The 19,626-nt window shown below is 36.2% G+C and overlaps 1 protein-coding gene across 1 annotated transcript in view; it reads left to right on the top strand.

Annotated features, from left to right (window-relative positions):
- PSME4 (proteasome activator subunit 4) overlaps positions 1–19,626 on the top strand; it is a 69,964-nt gene that overhangs the window by 21,262 nt on the left and 29,076 nt on the right. The window contains exons 9-20 of the mRNA XM_082480875.1: positions 246–338; positions 1,251–1,516; positions 3,148–3,334; positions 4,021–4,110; positions 5,922–5,986; positions 6,080–6,230; positions 7,913–8,011; positions 8,400–8,469; positions 8,925–8,992; positions 9,565–9,780; positions 11,784–11,941; positions 14,054–14,149. Coding sequence (XP_082337001.1) covers positions 246–338; positions 1,251–1,516; positions 3,148–3,334; positions 4,021–4,110; positions 5,922–5,986; positions 6,080–6,230; positions 7,913–8,011; positions 8,400–8,469; positions 8,925–8,992; positions 9,565–9,780; positions 11,784–11,941; positions 14,054–14,149 — 1,559 coding nt within the window. The remainder of the gene's footprint in view (positions 1–245; positions 339–1,250; positions 1,517–3,147; positions 3,335–4,020; positions 4,111–5,921; positions 5,987–6,079; positions 6,231–7,912; positions 8,012–8,399; positions 8,470–8,924; positions 8,993–9,564; positions 9,781–11,783; positions 11,942–14,053; positions 14,150–19,626) is intronic.

The raw sequence follows: 19,626 nt of genomic DNA, 5'->3' as shown, positions 1-19,626 counted from the left end.
ATACACACTTGGGAGCTGATGAACGATTGAATGACCCTTTTAGGGTGAACCTCATCAGATCAGATGGAGAGAACTTGCTACTTACCGCTGAGCTGAGGGTGGGCAAGGGAATTAATTTGCAGATGTGATTTGATGCTTTGAGGTATTGTTGTGATAAGTGAGAATGTTCATTTGTGCCTCATACTACTGTGTTAGCTGTTTGTTTTAACTTCGTGTAATAAAATTCTGTGTTTTATTTTTTACAGGGTGGACCAAGTAAACTAGTGCAGAAGCACTTGTCTGGACTGTTCAATAGTATTGCCTCTTTTTACCACCCTTCAAATAATGGGCGCTGGCTGGTGAGTTTTTTTGCACGTCAAGGCAATAACTTTGGCTGTAACTTCAATGGTCAAACCTGTCAAATCAAATGTGTTGATAGATGCGCTATGTACTCCCAACAGCCAGATTGTCTGCTGGTTGTATAATATTTTGAGGCTTTAATTTTCAGGATACGCAATTGTACTGTCATAGAAATCATACTTTTATCCTGATGTCAGGACTACAGCTAACGGTAGTATTCTTCAAACATCTAGCTCAAGTGCAGTTTAGAAGTCCAAAACTAGACATCTAATTCATATATAGCTAGGAAAAAGAAGTCAGCACTTTGAAGGAGGGTGATATACAGCATCAGTATTGCCTGTGTGACATAGCTGTAATATTACTGAGCTATTGCCTCCAAGTTAGCAAAATCTAGTTTTGATTAACCAAAGCAAAAGATATTTTTAATGCATATCTAGTTTGATGAAGCATAACTTTTCGATGGTGTAGCTAGTGGAGTCTTATGCTAGAGAACGTAAAAATCTCCCTGTGATAGCTGGTATAAAGTACAGATTAAAATAGCAAGGCTGTTCAAAGCAGTGGCAAAGGAGCTGACTTGTTCTAGAATAGGATATTTGCTTACACACGAATGTGCAGAGAATGCTCTTAAAGGCATCCTAATTACTGGTAAGTAATCTTGATTCCTGACTATATCCTTTGTATGTATTTTTCATGATTTCATTAAATCATAGCTGGCAGCATAACTGTTAATATTTTCAGAACTGAAGTTTAATGGCAAATTGTGAACACTGTATTTACAGCTCTTATGAGTCATCTTTTATTGCAATTGTGTAATTTCAAGATATTGGCTTATTAATTGTCTGTTGTACGCTTAGCAGCTCAAATTCTGCTACTACCAAGTAATTGAATAGCATTTCTTGTATATTCAACAGAACAAACTTATGAAACTACTTCAAAGGTTACCCAGTGGTGTTGTCAGAAGGCTGCATCGTGAGCGCTACAAGAAAATGACGTGGTTAACCCCTGTGCCTGATAGTCATAAACTTACTGATCAGGATGTTACAGACTTTGTAGAATGCATTATTCAACCTGTTCTTCTGGCTATGTTCAGTAAAACTGGAAGCCTGGAGGCTGCCCAAGCTCTGCAGAACCTTGCACTAATGCGTCCTGAATTAGTAATTCCACCTGTACTTGAGAAGTAAGTTCTGCTGGAACCCTACAAGTTCCGTGTTCCTGTCCCAGCAAATAAATATGCAAAGCAATCGTATTAAATGATAATCAGCTTCCTTGCTGCAAATGAATGCTTGCAGTGAGAGGAGCTGCTAATACACACCCCTGAGCAATAACCTGAATCAGGACAGAGAGTGAGGGAGGACTTCGTTTTTTATTTTCATTTATCTGGTTTAGTTTGGGTTTTTTTTAAACACCTGGCAAATGGAATAGTTCTGGGAGCTGTTTATAGCTTGTGCAAGTGGTAGTCCTATACTCTGAGGACTACTATAGGGTAGTCCTCGGGTGGTTTGCATTTCTGTTAGCATTTTGTTTCAGATAGTGGGTGGATCAGTTGAAAAAGCAACTTTGTACCCTTAATTCATGAGCCACCTTATGTCTTCTCACTACCTTTCAGTTGGGCCAAATGTAAATGATGATGTTGCATATTTGTGTAGTAATAAGCATAAGTTTGATATTTATGTTTTGTGTCAGAGTATGTTACAGTTACAGAGTGTTTAAAATTATTGTCATTGCTTCTGACTTTGTAAGCGAACTACTTAAGTACGTGCCCATGTAAAATATTTAGTTTCTGCTATTACTAATACCTTGGTGCCTGAAATTCCAAAAGAAAAACGTGACTCCTTGCTGCCCCAAGGAAAAGCTTTCTTCCTCGCCCCTATCCATTTTCCCGCTCCTATGCAGTCTTTTGTACTTCAACACCTCATATTGTAGAAACAGTGGAGAAGTGAGTTTGTCTTGAAAAGCCCTTCCTGAGTTCCATACCTTCCTGACTCACCTGTTTGTAAAAACTTGATAAATCTGCTCTTATATGAAAACATTTCAAGTGTAACAGTTCTAAGAAGGACAGCAATGGACACCCATATTGGGTATGACTACTTTTTCTGTTTTGAGAGCAGACTGAACGTCTGCTCAGTAGTTCAGACTATCACTGGTATGTTTGCCTTGGCTGCAGTTCCAAATTCATTTTGTGGAGTAGATGTATGTCTTTTGTGGTTTGAATGACATAGGACAAGGGTAGCACTATGACTTATGTTTGAACTGTAGGTTGTTGATAACAGTAGGAAGTGTTATGCAGTTTGCTAAAAAGTATAGTGTAAAAAAAAAAAAGTTTAAAAATCAGTTACTTAACAGGTTTTCATAAAAAAAGACATGAACTTTAATGTAACATTAAGTAATATATCCCTCATCTATTTAGAGGTAATCAAGACAAGTTTTCATGCTTGCCACAAGAACCTTACACTTTTAAGTATACAGCTTGCATTAGCTTAGAGTTCAAACATGCAGATCGTCATAGCTTTGAAGCTAGGAGCCCATGCAGTTATTAATTCCTACATTGCAACTGCTAACAAATTATTTAATCCTGAATTTGTTGTGAATAGGACTGATCAAATGAAAGGAACATTTTCTAGCAGAGCAATGTTAAGTCCATTGGAAAAAGATTAGAAAAAAATTTTGGAACCATTTATTAGCTTGAATTTTTCTTGCAGAGATTTTGTACCCTTTCTGTAGAAAATAACACATGCAATCCACTTTTATTTTCTTTGAAGACTTTAGGAACATTATTGTTCCTAATACGACTGCTCTTAAACTTTTTAGAACATATCCTGCACTTGAGACTTTGACAGAACCTCATCAGCTCACAGCTACTTTAAGCTGTGTAATTGGAGTAGCTCGTAGTCTGGTATCTGGGGGGAAGTGGTTTCCTGAAGGTCCAACACACATGCTACCTCTACTGATGAGAGCATTGCCTGGGGTGGATCCAAATGACTTCAGCAAATGCATGGTGAGTGTATGAACCTTACCTTTTTTTTAGAAGACAGTTAGCCAACTAGTTCACTCTGAAAGCTTTTTTTATATTTGCACGAAAGCAAGTAACTCATGTTTCCAGAGTGATTTTGTTCCTACACAGTTTTATTTGTAAAAAGTTAATATTACAAGCCTCTAACATGATAATGCTTTTGGATTGTCAGACAACACCAAGCGAATCTTTAACACCAGATTGTGATAAGCATTGTACTGACTTTTTGGGCAGCTAAGAAAAGGCTAAAAAAGTAAAATAGATGTTCCAAAGCTCCTAGCAAATATTTGTGGTATTTTAAGATCATTAGGAAGACCTTTATCACTAGGTTTTTGATAAGTTAGGTCCTAAAAGCCCACATCTTCAGGAATTCATATTAATTGACTATTCAAACAATGTGAACGTTATAGGGTTTTGGTAACTTTAAAGTTCAGCACAAAATAAGTGTTACTTTACTCAAAAAATTGAGGGGGTTTTGCGCAGTGCTGACTGGTAAGTTTTATATATGCAATCAGAAATAACTATTGAAGTTTTGGGGTGGAAGAATTAGGCTCTGGAATTTTTGTTTTAATGTAACAATTTGCTTTAGCTCCCATACCTTAATTGCAAAAGCTTTTTAATGTGTAGAATACAGTAACACTTATTAAAGAGCTGTTTGCAACTCTCAACAGATTACATTCCAGTTCATTGCAACATTTTCTACTTTGGTGCCTTTAGTAGATTGTTCATCTGTATTGCAAGAAAGAGATGATCTTTCAGAGGTAAGAATGCTGTGCAGTTATGAAAACAGTACTATAACCTACTTTTCAATTTAATTTCTAGCAATGTAATAATCTCTTCAGAACTGCAACAGGCTTGCTACTCTTCTTGTATCTGTAAAACTAGATTAAACAAATAAGCAACAAAAAACCGAAGATACAGATCACGTTTGCTTCTGGTCAGTGTGGTAGAGCTGACATCAGCGTGCAAATTGGCCATGTATTCTTAGCATTGCTTCTTAGTCACAGGTGGTTGTAGAGATGTTACATTCAGACAGTTTAATATTTTTGTGTCAAAACTTAGCTGCACAAGGCCCTCAGTAGTGTAATTTGACTCAGAGCTTGCCCTGCTTTGAGTAGGAGATTGGACTACATGGACTTCAGAGGTCTCTTGCCATCTACATTTTTCCGAGTCTAATAAAATAGCAGCTTTATTACCATTAAATGTTTGAAACTTCTTGTCACCGCAAAACATTAATGTTAACAGTAAAGAAAAACAAAAAGGAGGTGACTACAGAGTTGCTGTAAGATGTATATGCGCCACTTCTGGTTCAAAACTAGTCCAGCCTAGAACAAGGTAAAAGGTAACTAATTGATTGTCTGGTAGACTCTGGAAGGAATTTGGTCTCCTGTTGAAAACTTCATATGTGTTTTTAAAAAAAAAAAAAAAAAACAAAAAACAAACAACCCACCAACCCTCCCCTCCCTCCCCCCCAACTGTTTGTAGTTATTTTTCAAAAAACTAGTGCACTCTTTAGCTTTTCAGGGTTGTTTTCCTACAATGGGAAGTAATTTCAAAACACTTGCACCTCGTTAAAGTGTTCCTGCACTCATGCTTCTTTTTTCTGATTAAGATTCTATTGCTTTCTCTTCAGATGCTTGTTAATCTCATCCAATCAAGAGATAGTAACTTCATTAGACAGTGAGCCTCATCTCCCTCTTCAGTGTTTTATCCTTTGCTGCCCCTTTGTTATTAGACGTGGTCACCCCACCTGTTTGCTGCGTTGGAGTGCTGTTTATATTTGTCTCTAGTTTTAGAGCTCCTTGCGCTCCATTTCTCCAGCATTGTTCTAATACTTTGTCCTTTTCTTTTCCACATAGCAAAAAATAGAGGAGAGAAAGCGAAATAGTTTTTCTGTTTCTCTGCTTATCAATAGGCTTTTGATTCTGCCTCTGCCTTTGATACGGCAGTTCAAGCACAGATAGTGAAACTGTATCTGGCATATTACAAGTGAGACAGCAGCAGCGGTGTCCGCTCTGGAAGTTGCAACTGCCATGTAAAATGTCTCATCCACTGCTAGAAGTTTCTTCTTTTAGCTCTGAGAACAGTTAATAGCTACAAATTGCAGAGATTCTGAGTGCTCAGCTACTGGAAGAAGGTTAATTTCATTGCCCCAGAGCTGCAGCACTCAGAAATTAACAGAGGAGTTTGTACACTGAATGTTTAATATAAATATGTTAGCAGAGCCAAGTCTGCCACCACAGTTGGCACTCGCTGATCTCCTGTTGGAAAGGAGGATCAGTAGTAAGGCCAAAGGTTGTATCCATGGAGGCAGACCCAATTTCACCCCGAGAGGTTATTTGGCTAAACATCAAGGCCAGGAAATTTGATAGCACAGTGTAAAGAAAATGTAGTAATTGTTTCATGTAGTGTACTTGAGACTATACAAACTTTGATGGGAAATGCACTGTAGTATATATAATTTCAAAATTGAAAGTGTTTTTGAAGTAGTTAATATAGGAAATAAAGTTTATATTACATTTCCTTAAGAAAAGCCAACTTTTTATGCTTCTTTTGCGTTGGAAAACTGTAGGTGGAAAGAGAATTGTGCTCTGCAACTGCTGAATTTGAGGATTTTGTCCTACAGTTCATGGATAGGTAAGTAAGCTAAGGATAGGTGAAAGCTTGGCATGAAGAACTTAAAACTTTCAAGTTCCACTTACTAAAATTGTACTTATTGTATTTGTGTAGATGTTTTGGACTTATAGAGAGCAGCACGCTAGAACAAACAAGAGAGGAGACTGAAACTGAGAAAATGACTCATCTAGAGAGTCTAGTGGAATTAGGTCTCTCTTCTACTTTCAGTACAATCCTTACTCAGTGTTCAAAGGATATCTTTAAGGTATGTAGAAGAACATGGGCTTTTCATCTGACTTTAAGGGGCTTATTTTTCTATTGTGAATGACTGGTGCATTCAGATCCTTCCTTCCTTCATTGTCCTGTTGTGAACTTTCACGTTTAACCACGGAAAGGGCTGGGAGGGGAAGTTTAGGTCTTAATGTGGTTTTGTTTTGATTTTATGTACATCAGTACAGAGCTCTTAGGTCCTTGATGCTCTGTTGCCAACTGATGATGAATGTTAGGAAAAGCCATTCTAACAGCTTATTTTATCACTTATCATCTTAGACTGTGATTTTTCATGTCTAACGCTATTTTTCATGTAACGCTAACCTACCCAATCCCCTACTTTCCTTTTTTACTCCCTCTCCTTACAACTTCTTCAGCTGGGCAAAAGAAGCTGTTCAAGGAGCCATGTGGCTAATGGGATCAGAAAAATTATCTGGATTAAAATAACTCTGGGGGAAGGGGATTGAGAATCCATGTTGTTATACAGACAGATTCTTCCCTTGCACGTTGGGTTAACGCATTCTAATCTGTTTAATTTAATCTGTTTACATTACATTATGTATATATTTGGAGGTGCTAGGTTTTGTGCGTTTTGAACCATTGCATTGAACACTGATATGATTTTTTTTTTCTGGAATCTTTTGGTTAATGTAAGTCTTAATTCTTCATTGTCATTAAATATTTAATTTGTATTTTTCCTGATTGTTCATTATTAATCATATGCAATCTACACTGTATATAGTTCAGCTTGCCTTGCAAGGTACTAGATGGTAATAAGCTGCTTTAAAACACACTGGCCGCTTAAATAGTTGATTATTAATTTCCTATTGATTTATTAACTAAGGGATTTCTTAGCTTTACTTCACTTTCACGTGTGAAATAGCATAGTTTTCCTTTCAGCTGACTGTGACTTATTCAGGAAAACTGTTTTTCTGTGTAGTTTCTCAGAAGCACCCCAAGCTTACATTAGTCAAGAGGATTTATCTGACCTCCTTTCTTCCCAGAGTGAACATTTGAGAAGTGTCTCCAATCTTCAGCTGAAGGCAGCGTCCCATCGTGTCACCAGTTGAAGCATTCTGTGTGTTTTGTTTATAAACTCTTGGAGGGAGGAGGGAAATACAGACCTTCCTGTAATTGAATTATTTTAGTGATAATGGATGCTGTCATCTGTTTTCCTGGTATACTGTGTTACTGTAACTGAGTGTTGCAATAAATAGGAAAAAAAAGGGAAAATCTGCAAACTGAAACTATTTTGGCAAACCTTTTGCCATTGCTACTTCTGCAGTGGCCTTTATTCTTCTACTCAAGGCAGAGTCTACTCAAGGCAGTCAGTTAGACATAGGTGTTGCATAGATTGCAAGTTGTGTGCACTGATAACGTTTAGCATTTCTTTTCCTGTGCAGTTACTATTCAGATAAGTTTTTAATCTTTCTATTCTATAGTATTGTCAGCTTTAATTGTGATGGTAGTTACATTTTATTCCGCTTTAGGCATTCTACAGCACTGTTTTCTCTGTCTCTCTGTTCTGATTTCTTTTAATGTGAATCATGGTTGCAGTCTCCCGTTTTAAAAGAATACAATATTATGTACAGATGCTGCTTTCTGTGTAGCATCAAACATTTTATGATAGTTTCATTTTTTCAGAAAAAGTAACCATCTTTTTGTACTTGTTTTTAGGTTGCCTTGGAGAAGGTTTTTAACTTTGCTGTTTCAAATATATTTGAGACAAGAGTTGCTGGTCGAATGGTTGCCGATATGTGCCGAGCTGCAGTAAAAGTGAGAGAAAATGCTCTGATGTCACTTGATCTTTAATTAAAAAAAAAAAGCAAATACTACTACTTTTTTCTATGTTAGATCTTTCATTTTTCATGTAAATACAAGTGGTTCTTAATACTATGTCTTCTAAAATTGGATAGCTGCATATGGGAATATTTAAAGAGGTTAATTCACAAACTTTTTCTTGCATTTATATTAAATTTAGGTTTTATTGAGTGTTTAAAAATCGGGAAGTCAGGCTGACTGTAGACTGAATTGGAGTTGAGATACAGTCTATTCTTATCTCTCTTTCAATAATGTTGTTATAAGGTTTTTTTATCAATGTGTGCGCTAAGTTCCATAAGGCATCTTGTTTTTTAAAATGGGCTATTTATGATGCTGTTTCCAGTGCCGCCCTGAGGAATCCTTGAAGCTGTTTGTACCACATTGCTGCAATGTTATAACTCACCTTACAGTCAGTAAGTTTATAAGATCTCTAGTGTCGTTTGCTTTATTTTGGGTTGGCTTTTGTTAAACAAGAAAATAATATTTAAAACTTTTATGGGTTTTCCACAACTTCATTTCAATGATGGAAAATTAATTCTGTCCACTGTTTCATCTAAAAAACGAAGCAAACAACTATTTATGTGTAATTTCAAGACAGAAATCTAAAAAGCTACAGGAGCATGCTGCTTAAAAAATGTGGCGGTCTAAAATGTCTCCAGACATTCCTCAATTTCTCAAAAAGCATTTGAGATGTTAAATTGGTTAAAGTAACTTCCAGTTGGACATGAGTGCAGTATGAATTGAAAGTTTGCAGTAGAAGGGTTGGGAGTAAACTTTTGGGATGCAAAGCATCTAGTTTATGACCTAGCTTGTTGGGAAAATGTGACTGCAGCATCGTTACAGCAGTGCTTATCACTTGTTCCTCTAGATGATGACGTATTACGTGATGAAGAACTAGATAAGGAGCTACTTTGGAATCTTCAGCTTTTGTCAGAGGTATTGCAAAGAATGTTCTTCCTATGCATGTGTATCAATGAATCCTGTTTAATGCCCCTGAAAGAAGAAGGAAATAAACTTCTGCTAGTAAAACAAAGTAAATGCTGTATGAATGACACTCAACTTTTTTTTTTTTATCTGACTTTAAGTGGGACATAAGTGGCTGCTGTTTGAAGAAAATAAATGTACAGTGCGTATGTGGAATAAAATTAAAGCATTTAATACAATTATTGTGGGATAGACAGAGAAGAGGGACCAATGCAGGGAAAACCGTAAGATGCTTTTGGAAAAGATGAATATTAAAATGAATTTCAAAATCTGTACAGGTATTGCTAGAAAATTTTGGTCGGGGTCAAGAAATAATATATATCACAGTTCTTATGTGTTACTTAAACTTTTCCAACATCAGTAGAAGTAGTAGTTCATGTGCGCGTTCAGTCTTAAATTAGAATTCAGTGTGACACACAGAATGAAACTCGGTACAGGATCAATTGAGCAGTGTAATCCTCTCTTTAGTCCTTTAGAACAAAATCAGTTATGTTTACCTTTGAAATGTTTGTCCTTCCTATTAGATCACTCGAGTGGATGGAAAGAAGTTGCTACCGTACAGGGAGCAGCTTGGGAAGATACTGCAGCGAACCCTACATTTAACCTGTAAGCAGGGTTACATTCTGTCTTGTAACCTACTGCACCATCTTCTTCGTTCTGCTACACTTATCTACCCCACAGAGTACTGCAGTGTGCCAGGTGGCTTTGACAAGCCTCTTTCTGAATACTTTCCTATCAAGGCAAGGATTTTCATTTATTTAGGATTAGAGGATTTGACTTTCTTTTTTAAAAAACAATCATACACTATGTTATTTGTTTTTATTTGGAGATTTCTGAACGTAGGTAGCAGCAATGGAAAGTGTAATTGAAAGATGCTTTGGGCTTTGAAACATATAGCAAATTACAAGTTGCTTAAAATTATATTGGTAGCAAAAAATGAATACTGAGAAGTTTTATAGCATGACATACAGCATGTGTTTTACAATGATTGCATAACTACAATAAGATAATGCAAAGCAAGAGTTGCCTACTCATGTTTCTTAATCTTGTGATATATGATGCATTTAATTGAGACCCAGCTATCATGAAGTGCAGTGATGTAAACAGTTACCTTCGCAGTTTAGCAGGAGAATTTTGCTGTTCACTTTAAGCTAAATACTCAGTTATAGGAAGCATTGTTGCACTGGGACAAACTTAGTCTTTCATCTGCTTTTGTGGATGAGAGCTGGAGCTTTTCCTTGTGCCTCTTCCTATAAATGTGGTTATTGGATATAACAAGTAATGGTGAGTACATGGAAAAATGAGAACATCAGTGCAAAACAATTGCAAGAAAGGAGATACGGTATTTTATGGGTAGGCAGAATAACAAATGAACAATGATTCTATGCTGAGCTTGAGATAAAATGAAAGTAGAAGTGGCAATATTAAAATTTACTGAAACTGTCAAAAGTAATATGGTAGTCTTCTGTTAAGAATTTGAAGTCAATTTACCAGTATTACAGATGAACAGTGCAGCAGTTTTCAGCTGGCCTATTTGAATATAAAGCTGCGTTTTGCTGAAAAAGTGTTCTTTTACATAACTTCACAACTGCAGACAATCTAACGCTTGTTACTGAAGCCAGTATAGTTTTATAAACTGACAGGAAGATCAAGTTGCACCAGATACTCATTTAACAAACAAAAATATCTTAATTAAATGCCCCGACACAAAAATAGATTGTCTTTTTTTTTATTATTTTCTCCGCTGAATTAAAAAGACATCACAATTACTTTGCTGTTCCGTGCATGAGCGGCTACTTTAGAAAGTGTGTATTATATCAACTCAAAGCCATTAACAGCTTGAGTTGGTCACTTAAATGCTTCTTACCCTGCCCCTGTGCAAAACTGCAGTTCTGTCACTTTCTCAAATAATATTCATGGAGGACTAGCCTGCTCTTCCAAGGAAGAGAAGTAATAGCAGGCTACATTGAGTAATTGTACTACTGTAGCTCTTTGTACTTTTTGTCCAATCAGTCAGGTGTTTTAAGAACAGATGATGAAGTTTTGTAATCTTAAATTACTGTGTAAAATTGGACAAAGACAAGAAAGGGAAAGTGAAGACTGAAAAGGCCTATTTATTAATTAATATAGTCCTGTGGACTTCATGTTTGAATATGGATTAGTAACAAATATTTACTTTTCTCTTCCAAGTAATCATGGTCTTAATTCTGTAGCAAGTCTGAGGTCTTTGTAAGCCAAAATATAAGAAGTTGTCTTTGTTATGGGATGACCTGGCATTGTATGGCAAGGCCAACTTAAATTTTACCTTTCTTTTTTTATTTTTAAAGTGAAAGTGCTAAGTTTCCCGATTGTGGTTCAAAACTGAAAAGAAGTATTTAATGGGCTAGCTTCTTTATGTTCTCTATAGGAGTATCAAAAGTCTGAGTTGTACTTAAGAATATTTCTGAATTTGCATCCAGCCAAAGGAATAACAAAGTTCTATTTCAGTTAGACCAGTACAGTCCTTTTCCTTTTAGTCTTTTCAGGTATGCGTTATTTTCCAGGTACATGTAGACCTTATAGTAGGTTTGGGATTTCTACTTGGTTTTATTGTATTTTTTTTCCTGGAATTGTCAGGATAACAGCTTTACAGCAGTAGCTAGTTCATTTGTTTGGGTTATTTTAGTAATCTTAAATGCTAATTTTTGTAAAAGACAAGTTGCTTCATAGTTTGATTAATAAGAAATGTCTTTATTTACTATAGGATTGGGGTAAACCAGGTGACTTGTGGAACTTGGACATCCAGTGGCATGTTCCTTCATCTGAGGAAATAAATTTTGCTTATTATTTGCTGGATACTTTTCTTCAGCCAGAGCTCACCAGACTAGAGCACTATGCAATTGGAGAACTAGAAATGTCCAGGTTAGTGGTGACATGTAATGTGGAGATGGTGTGTTTATCCACTTATGTCTGGTTTAAGTAGTTATTGCCAATAAGGAGGCTATAGTGTTACACTGTCTTCGACATTATGCTGAGAATTCCACTATTTTGAACAGAAACGCTCTTAAAAAAAAAAAAAACACCTTAAAACACTTTATGTTTGTATAAAGACTTTACTGTTCCAGAATTTTTTTAAATACATACCACAAACTGTGTTTCCATTGCTGTCAGCAATATAAAAAAGCTCTTCCTCTAGACTTTTATCTTGTTATTTTGGCATAACCATTTGTGTTCCTAAGCTATGAAGCGGAACACAGAACTGATTTGGCTTGGAAATCTGCCTCTCGGTTTCCTTCCTATGAGTAAATGGATTCAGTACATAGTGTGTCCATGCAAAAAGTGGCAATGTTGAAACTGAGGAGGTAATGCAGAGTCAGTGGCATAACAAATAGGAATGAAGGCAAGGAATACCATTGCCCAATCTTATTAAACTCTGTTCGTGTGGAATCATGGCTTTATAATGATAGTTTCCTAAGCACAAGATAATCATGAGTTTAGTATGTGCTAAAGCATTTGCAAGTATCAAATAGCTGAAGCTGTTTACAAGCATTAAATCTCAAACATTCTTTATTTCTCATGTTCAACCTTCACGTCATTGAAGCTATATATACTTCAATCGGTGTTCATAGCATGTGATGTTATACCTCGTGCAGTAAAGTACTGCCCTATGTGAAACAGGGCATGGTGTATCAGACTCCTAAATATTTTCCTGCCTGCCCAAGTTCCCACATTTTTTAGTCTGAAAAAGACAATATATGCTTGACAAATCAATGCCACCAGACTGCAATCAGAAAGTATACTTAGACTAGAAGAAGAAAGGATATGCTTCCTACTTAAGTCTTTTTAAGTTATTTCTTTGTATGTTATATTTCTGAAGTTTATGTTTATTTCTTTTGGTGTTTTCCTTTTCTGTTTGACACTTTGTATGTAAAGCTGTTAATTTATAACAGAATTGGACTTTGATTTGGTCAAGGCTTCACTGTGCTACCTAACAGAAATAAATGGTGGTGATTTGGGAGAATATAGCCAAGTGCAGGAATTGCAAATTAAATTAGAAGGAAAGATAGTAAAGCTGCCAGAGTAGAGAATACCATTACTTGCTAAAGGAGTAACAGGTATGAATAAATGGGCTATGAGGTGAGCCTGTCATTGCTTTGAATTGCAATATTTCTGAAGCTTGAATTCTTGTAAAATGTTTTTTTTTTTTCCAGTATTCAACTAAGTAATAATTGGAAATCAAGTATTTTTTATGTATTTAGGAGCTTCAGAGTAAGATTTTTCTATTATAAAAGATAAAAATGAAAAATTCTGGCAACCTTTGAACACAAAGTGTTAGAGAGTCGATAAGTAATGCATAAGTGCTAAGAGCTCTTCAGTTAGGGAATGTCTTAAGAGGGCTGAAAGGAGATATTTTGTAGATCAGAGCTGCTTACCACAAAGATGAGAATTAAGGGCAAAATTTGTAACTATATGCTAAATGCTACTACTTTAGGTGAGATAGCTTTAAAAAGAATTCCTTAATTCTCTAAAATAACACAGAAAAATGTTGTTTGCATTGTTCCATTATAATTTATCTTCAGACTGTAAGATATTCACTCATAAAGAAGGTATTCCCTCATCTTAATCATGGTGGGAAGGACTTTTCTTGGCATTGGGGTGGAGAGTTATTTCATGAGTTTTGTCTGAGATTTAGATAAAATTCTTCAAAACAATTTTTGGGGTAAAGCCGTCTGTTTTGAGATTAATTTATTTAATTATACTGATGTTTCCTTCACTGTTCCAGAATGTAAAATCTCCCAAAATTTCCAAAATTACTTTTTCAGAAAACAAAGTTGAATGTTGGAGTTCTGTAATAGAATTGGTTGGATCAAAAATTAAAAAATTATTGATTTCTGTAGTACTCCCTCTTGTGTTTAGAAGTTATATAGTTAAAGAAAAGGGCTTTTATAAAACTTCACCCAAAAATATGGTTTATCATTTGTATATTTTCAAGCATTTAACAGATAAGTAACCTGGTTTTCTTCTTTGTTTAAGAGATGATGTGCAGCAGTGCCTTGCTATTGTGCATAACTGCTTGATTGGCTCTGGGAACATTCTGCCTCCTCTAAAAGGAGAAAGGGTGGCTCATCTGTAAGTAAATTTTGTATCACAAACATTCTTAGCAATTAGTTTTTAGAGCATATTGTTATTATCACACATCTACTTCTAGTGGCTATTTTTAAGGAACTCTCATACTAGTATAAAGATAAAGAAATTTGAAATAGTGACTTAGAGAAATGCTTGCGTACTTAAAATGTGAAAGAGTGTCAAATGCTTTTTTTGGTGAAAGACTCTGAAAGTATTTTAAAAAGGTAGGTGACGGCACTGCATTGCTGATGCTACTTTACGTAAAGGAAATGGAAGCTAGGAATTTACTTATGTGTTTCGCCTCCTTCAAAAGAAGCCTTCAAACCATAGTGCACTGCCATCTTTCTAATGTAAAGTCATAAACATTCTGAACTTAACTTCTTGCCAACTGTCTTCTTGTATTAAAATAGGAAATAAGTCCTATTTGAATGCTCAGACCCCTGTGAATAATGTCACAGCAGAACCTGGCTACTGGTACCAGCATACAGTAGAACTCTAGCAAAAACGCTGGCGTAAACTTTCATTTTGGAAGTAATAGGAACTTTCTGTTGCATTGCGGTAGTTCAGGCTTTGAAACAGGCTATTTTTTTTAATAGATGGGATTACTGCTTTAGCTTTGACTTCTTTAAGAAAGTACGTTGAAATACTAACATTAGAGGCAATTACAAGTTTGATCTCAGTATTCCTGTTGTTATATATCATGTTTAAAATATAGAGGGTTTCAATTATGCTTATGGTTGCAGTCTGTATTTGGCGACTATAAAGTTGTAGAGACTTTTTTGCCCAAGTGCAAGCTACTAAAAGTGCCAAGGAGCGCTGATAGAGTCTCAAATGCAGTACTTCAGGTGCATAGCTTCTGAGAGCTTGTACAGTGGGAGAGGCTCCTCTTGAGCGTATGTTAGAAGATTTGTTAAGCTGGAGAGCTTTGTAGAGGCCATCTTTTACCATTGGGTAAAAGGAGGTAATCTTTCAATTAAAGAGGCAGTGCAGGGCGTTCAGGCTGATTATGACTGTCTTCTAAAAGGCTCCAACACCTTGCAGGAGGCATTGACTGTTCTGTACCAGCAATGTCCTGCTGGTCCATATTGGCAAAATGTGTTGGCATCGCTTCTTGGTTCAGTCTGAAACCTTCCCTGGCGTCTGTTGGGCAGCAGGCACTAGGCACTTGCAGTTCATATGGCTTACAGGTTCAAGGACAGAGTTTCTGGTGTTGGTCCTCCAAAGGAGAAGGATTTTTTTGTTCTTGGATGCGTTGAACTTCAAAATACAAGACTGTCTTTGCCCAAAAAGTCTTTAACACTACCAAAAAAAAAAAATCTGTTGTAGCTATAATAATCTATTAATTGAGGAAGAAGCACCTGTGTAGAGTAAGCCGTTTTGTACCCTTGTCTGGGCTATCTGATAGTCGATAACGGAAGCTTCATTTGGCAGAAGAAAGAACTTCACCACCAGTGGAGAAGAGTGAATTGCAGCTGTCGTTAGACTGTGTTCATGTAGACTGTCTCTGGTTTTGTTTTGGTGTGGGGTGTTTAGAATCATCTTTTTATATTGTTGGGCAAGGTCTGTAAATTCCTAATGTACAGATTAGGACATTAGCCTATAATCAACTTGTTACTTGTATACTTTATGGAAGATTTGCTTCATTCTGTTAGTTATCTGTGTTGTCTTATTAAATATAGACAATTTACATGAGAACATGCCGAAATCAATTTGTTACTAAAGAAATCAAAATTAGACTTCTCACATAATCTGAATTTTGGAACTCGATAGTTCATTCTACTAAATGTCTGCAGAGCTTCAGAATCCACCATTACCTGGTTTTGGATAGACTATGTATATTGATGAATCATCTGCCCACTGTGAGAACTTCTTACATACAAACTTTGTTTACATTAAAGCTTTTTAAAAACATAGTGAAGGCAATTTATCTTTTCAGTGATGTTACACAGGACTCTGGAATTTGCCCATTGAAGTTGAATGAATTTTGTTTAAGTAAACTTTAGTTCTTATTCTTTATATGATTTGAATGATCACAAACAGAACATGGATTTTTAATGAAGGAGACAATTTGAGGGAAGTAGAGTGAGTTTGTGCACTGTGGGTTTTACTTTGGCCTATTAAGGTGGACTAAATACCTAAGGAAATCCTGTTGCACTTCATATCAATTAAATGTTAGATCCCTGTCAGTTTATGCAACTTACTTAGCAGGAACAGTTACAAAGGTCAATTTAGCATCTTGAGTGATGAGGCTGAGTTGATCCATACAGGACAGATGGTGTTCATTCTAGTGTTGTTTCTTATGAAATGTATATTCTGTTTTAATGGGTTACTGTACGTAAGCAAGGGTCACAGAAGGGAATTGCACCAAGAAAGATGATGTCCTCTCCACTGCCTTATTCCCTCCTCTTCCTTGCCTGAGCAATAACTGGAATATATTTGATGAGGGATATTCTTTTGATTTATAAAGCAGTATTAAACAGGTCCCTATGAATATTGTTTTCTATCCCATATGTCCATAAAATTATATCCAGTTGGAATGTAGGTGGTGTCTTTTGATGAACTTGGTATTAAAACAGGAAAAAAAGTTTGATTATAATGGTGGTTGTGTAATGAGTTCCTGGGATGTTTTTTTTGTAAGATACCAGTTCATGTTCCCAGGCCTGTTCCCATTATATATAGCGGGAATGCAGGTAAAGCACTCAGATTTGAAATTGAAAGGCTTTTATTGACAGTGACTAAGTCGGTTACCCAGAAAGCCCTTATTTTAAGTACTATGTATTCACAGTTAGTACTTACCACTAGTGGTGATGAAATTCACTGTCCTAACAGGGCAGTAAAGGAGTATTTTTGAATGCAAGTATCGGTAGATGGCTTGATACATTCCAGTTAAAAAAATTCTATATGTATACTTGTAAAACAAACTGGCACAGGAGTTTTCTTGTCGGATACCTCCTACGCCACTGAACTCCTATGAACCATATCTGATCGCACACCATGTAGTACAGCGTTGCTATATGTGCTAACTGTAAAGTAGAGCTGAGTAGGTGTAACTGCTAGATTTTTCTTCATCTTGATGGTTAAGGATACCTGAAGATTCCTGCCAAGACAGCCAGATGGGTATTTGTTCCTTTATAATCCTCTAGCCTGCTCACTGAATGAAAGGAAAGTGACATAGATGGGGGAGAGCTTGGAGCTATGCAATTTGAACCTCAGCAAAAGAAGAATGTGGGTAGAACGAACTGTAAAACTTGGTGCGTAGTGGGATGGTGAACTAGATATGATGGTTGGGTTAGTACTGTGAACTCTATCTGCCTGCAGGCTGCTCCTGCCACTAAGATGCTTTTCCCCCAAGTGTATGGGGTTTATTTTTCTGTTTGACAACTGAAAGCTACCCAAATGTTTGCAGATATTGTTTTGGTGGTCTGTTTGCAACCTTGGTTGGGGTGACGGGTAGGGGAAGGCAGTGGCAGGAATAAGGGAGAAAGGCTGCTTTCTTCATTAGGAGCAGGCTGTAACAGCATAGACCACTGTGCCTGATTTGATGGTTAATTTGAGTGATTCAGCCATAACAGTGACTAGTACGAGGAGGATGACTTGACTGAGGGAGGAAGTAGGGTTTTTTTGCTTAAGTAATAGGGAAAAATTATGAAAACTATATATCGATTAGATGTCACAAGATGGCCAAATGCTTATTTCATTACTGCTTGTCATAATTGACCTGTGTTGTTGCATAAAATTCCTATGCATTAGATGTGAGGTTTGAGGAGGTTTTGGATGGATGAATCTTAAGTCATGGTTTTACATAAACGTGGTAGTCTTCTAGAGGGGTGAGAATATAACAGAAGTTATGAGCACTGCTTTGGGAGAAAGTGAGTGAGTCTGGATTGAAGTTCTAAATCTTTCTGCTTTAAAATAAATTGCAAGAATGAATGCACGAGACTGCTTTCCGCTAACGTGATAACTATTTGCTGCTTGGTGTTTTGCTGTTGCTGTAATTCTGTTGAAGTTACTTCTACAGTAGGAAAATAGAGCTCTTGAAAATACAAGGCCTATCCATTACTGTGGAGACTACTGCATTTTACTGTAGTAGTACTTTTAACCCAGGATTTTGTTTTGTTTGATTATAGACCGTACATTACAATTCATCAACATCATTTTACAGAAATTATGTTTAAAAGTCTATTGCACTGTTCCCGTACATAAACTTTTCATCTTTAAAAGTTTTCTGGGAAGTTAGGTTGGTCCGTTTTTATGGACTTTTACAGGTTGTTTTGTTCCTTAGTGTCAAACGCTTGAGAGTACCCAATAATTTCAAAATGTCTTTCTTCATCTCTCCTTGTCAAGAATAGTTTGGTTTATGTCTTGGCAGTTTGTGGGGTTTTTTGTTTATTAGCTATTGAAAATAGATTTACTTCTTGACTAGTTAATATACAAAGTTTTTCTGTTGGTTTTTTTTTTTTTTTTTAAATCTTATTTCTTGTTTGATAAAGCTGAAACTGTATAAAATTCCCCAGCATTGGTCTGGTATGTTTTCCCTGTTAGGCAGAATCAAATCATGCCCTTATTTTCATGGCTTAATAAATACTGGTTAGAGTAAAAGTTTCAGAACTTCTGTTTATCCACAAGTGTGTGCGTTGGCATGAACCTTCTTGAATCTCCTGTCAGTCTAGGTTGATGTTTTCGTGTTGATTCATTTGTTTCTCTTACTCCTTTTTCGATCTTTTGATGATTGGTAGTCTCTGAATGGAAAAGTGTTATATTTAGTACAGAAAACACATTGTTAAATTGACCAACACTTGAATTGGGTACGCTCAGCATACCCAAAAGTGTACGCTCTGTGTGTGTGTACATTTACACACTCGGTGCACACATCAGCATAGCTGTTGTGAAGTGCTGGAAGAGTGGTTTCCTTGTTTAGTGAGCTTGAGCACAAAAGCGTTAGGTTTTATAATGCTCCAACTTTTTTGGAGACCAAGCAGTTCTTATGTGTAGTTTGCGATTTTTATTTTCTTCCCGATTTTGGGAGCAAAATTCCCATGTGTGTCTTACCTTAATGACATATATAATTTATATGCTTCTGAAAATCCTGTCATAGCTCATGCTATCTTAAATGCTTAGTGTTCCTGTGAATATTTCATACGTGAGCAGGTGTTTAGGGAAGAGATAGGCAATTCAGTTGAAAATAAATTTGTGCGCAATCCATGCACAAATAAATTGCATAATTGAAACTTGTCAGAATTGAAAATAATAGTTAAAGTTCTGTTTCCTACTGAAGTTTAATGAATGTCACTTGGTGTTGACTTTTTATTTTTTAGCCTGTACATAGCAAGGTATTTAAACCTCCATCTTTTTTTGGAAGATGAATGAATTCTCTTCTGAAGTGCCATGAATAGCAAATTAATAGAAAACTATTTCATGACTCAATAGTGTCTATTTATATTCTTATTCCACATAGTGTTCTTCAGTAGAGATGCCGTTGA

Source organism: Vanellus vanellus (assembly GCF_965231255.1).
Source record: "Vanellus vanellus genome assembly, chromosome: 3".
Classification (NCBI taxonomy): Eukaryota; Metazoa; Chordata; class Aves; order Charadriiformes; family Charadriidae; genus Vanellus; species Vanellus vanellus.
Note: the sequence above shows the minus strand (reverse complement) of the source record. Positions and strands in the feature narration are given on the sequence as shown.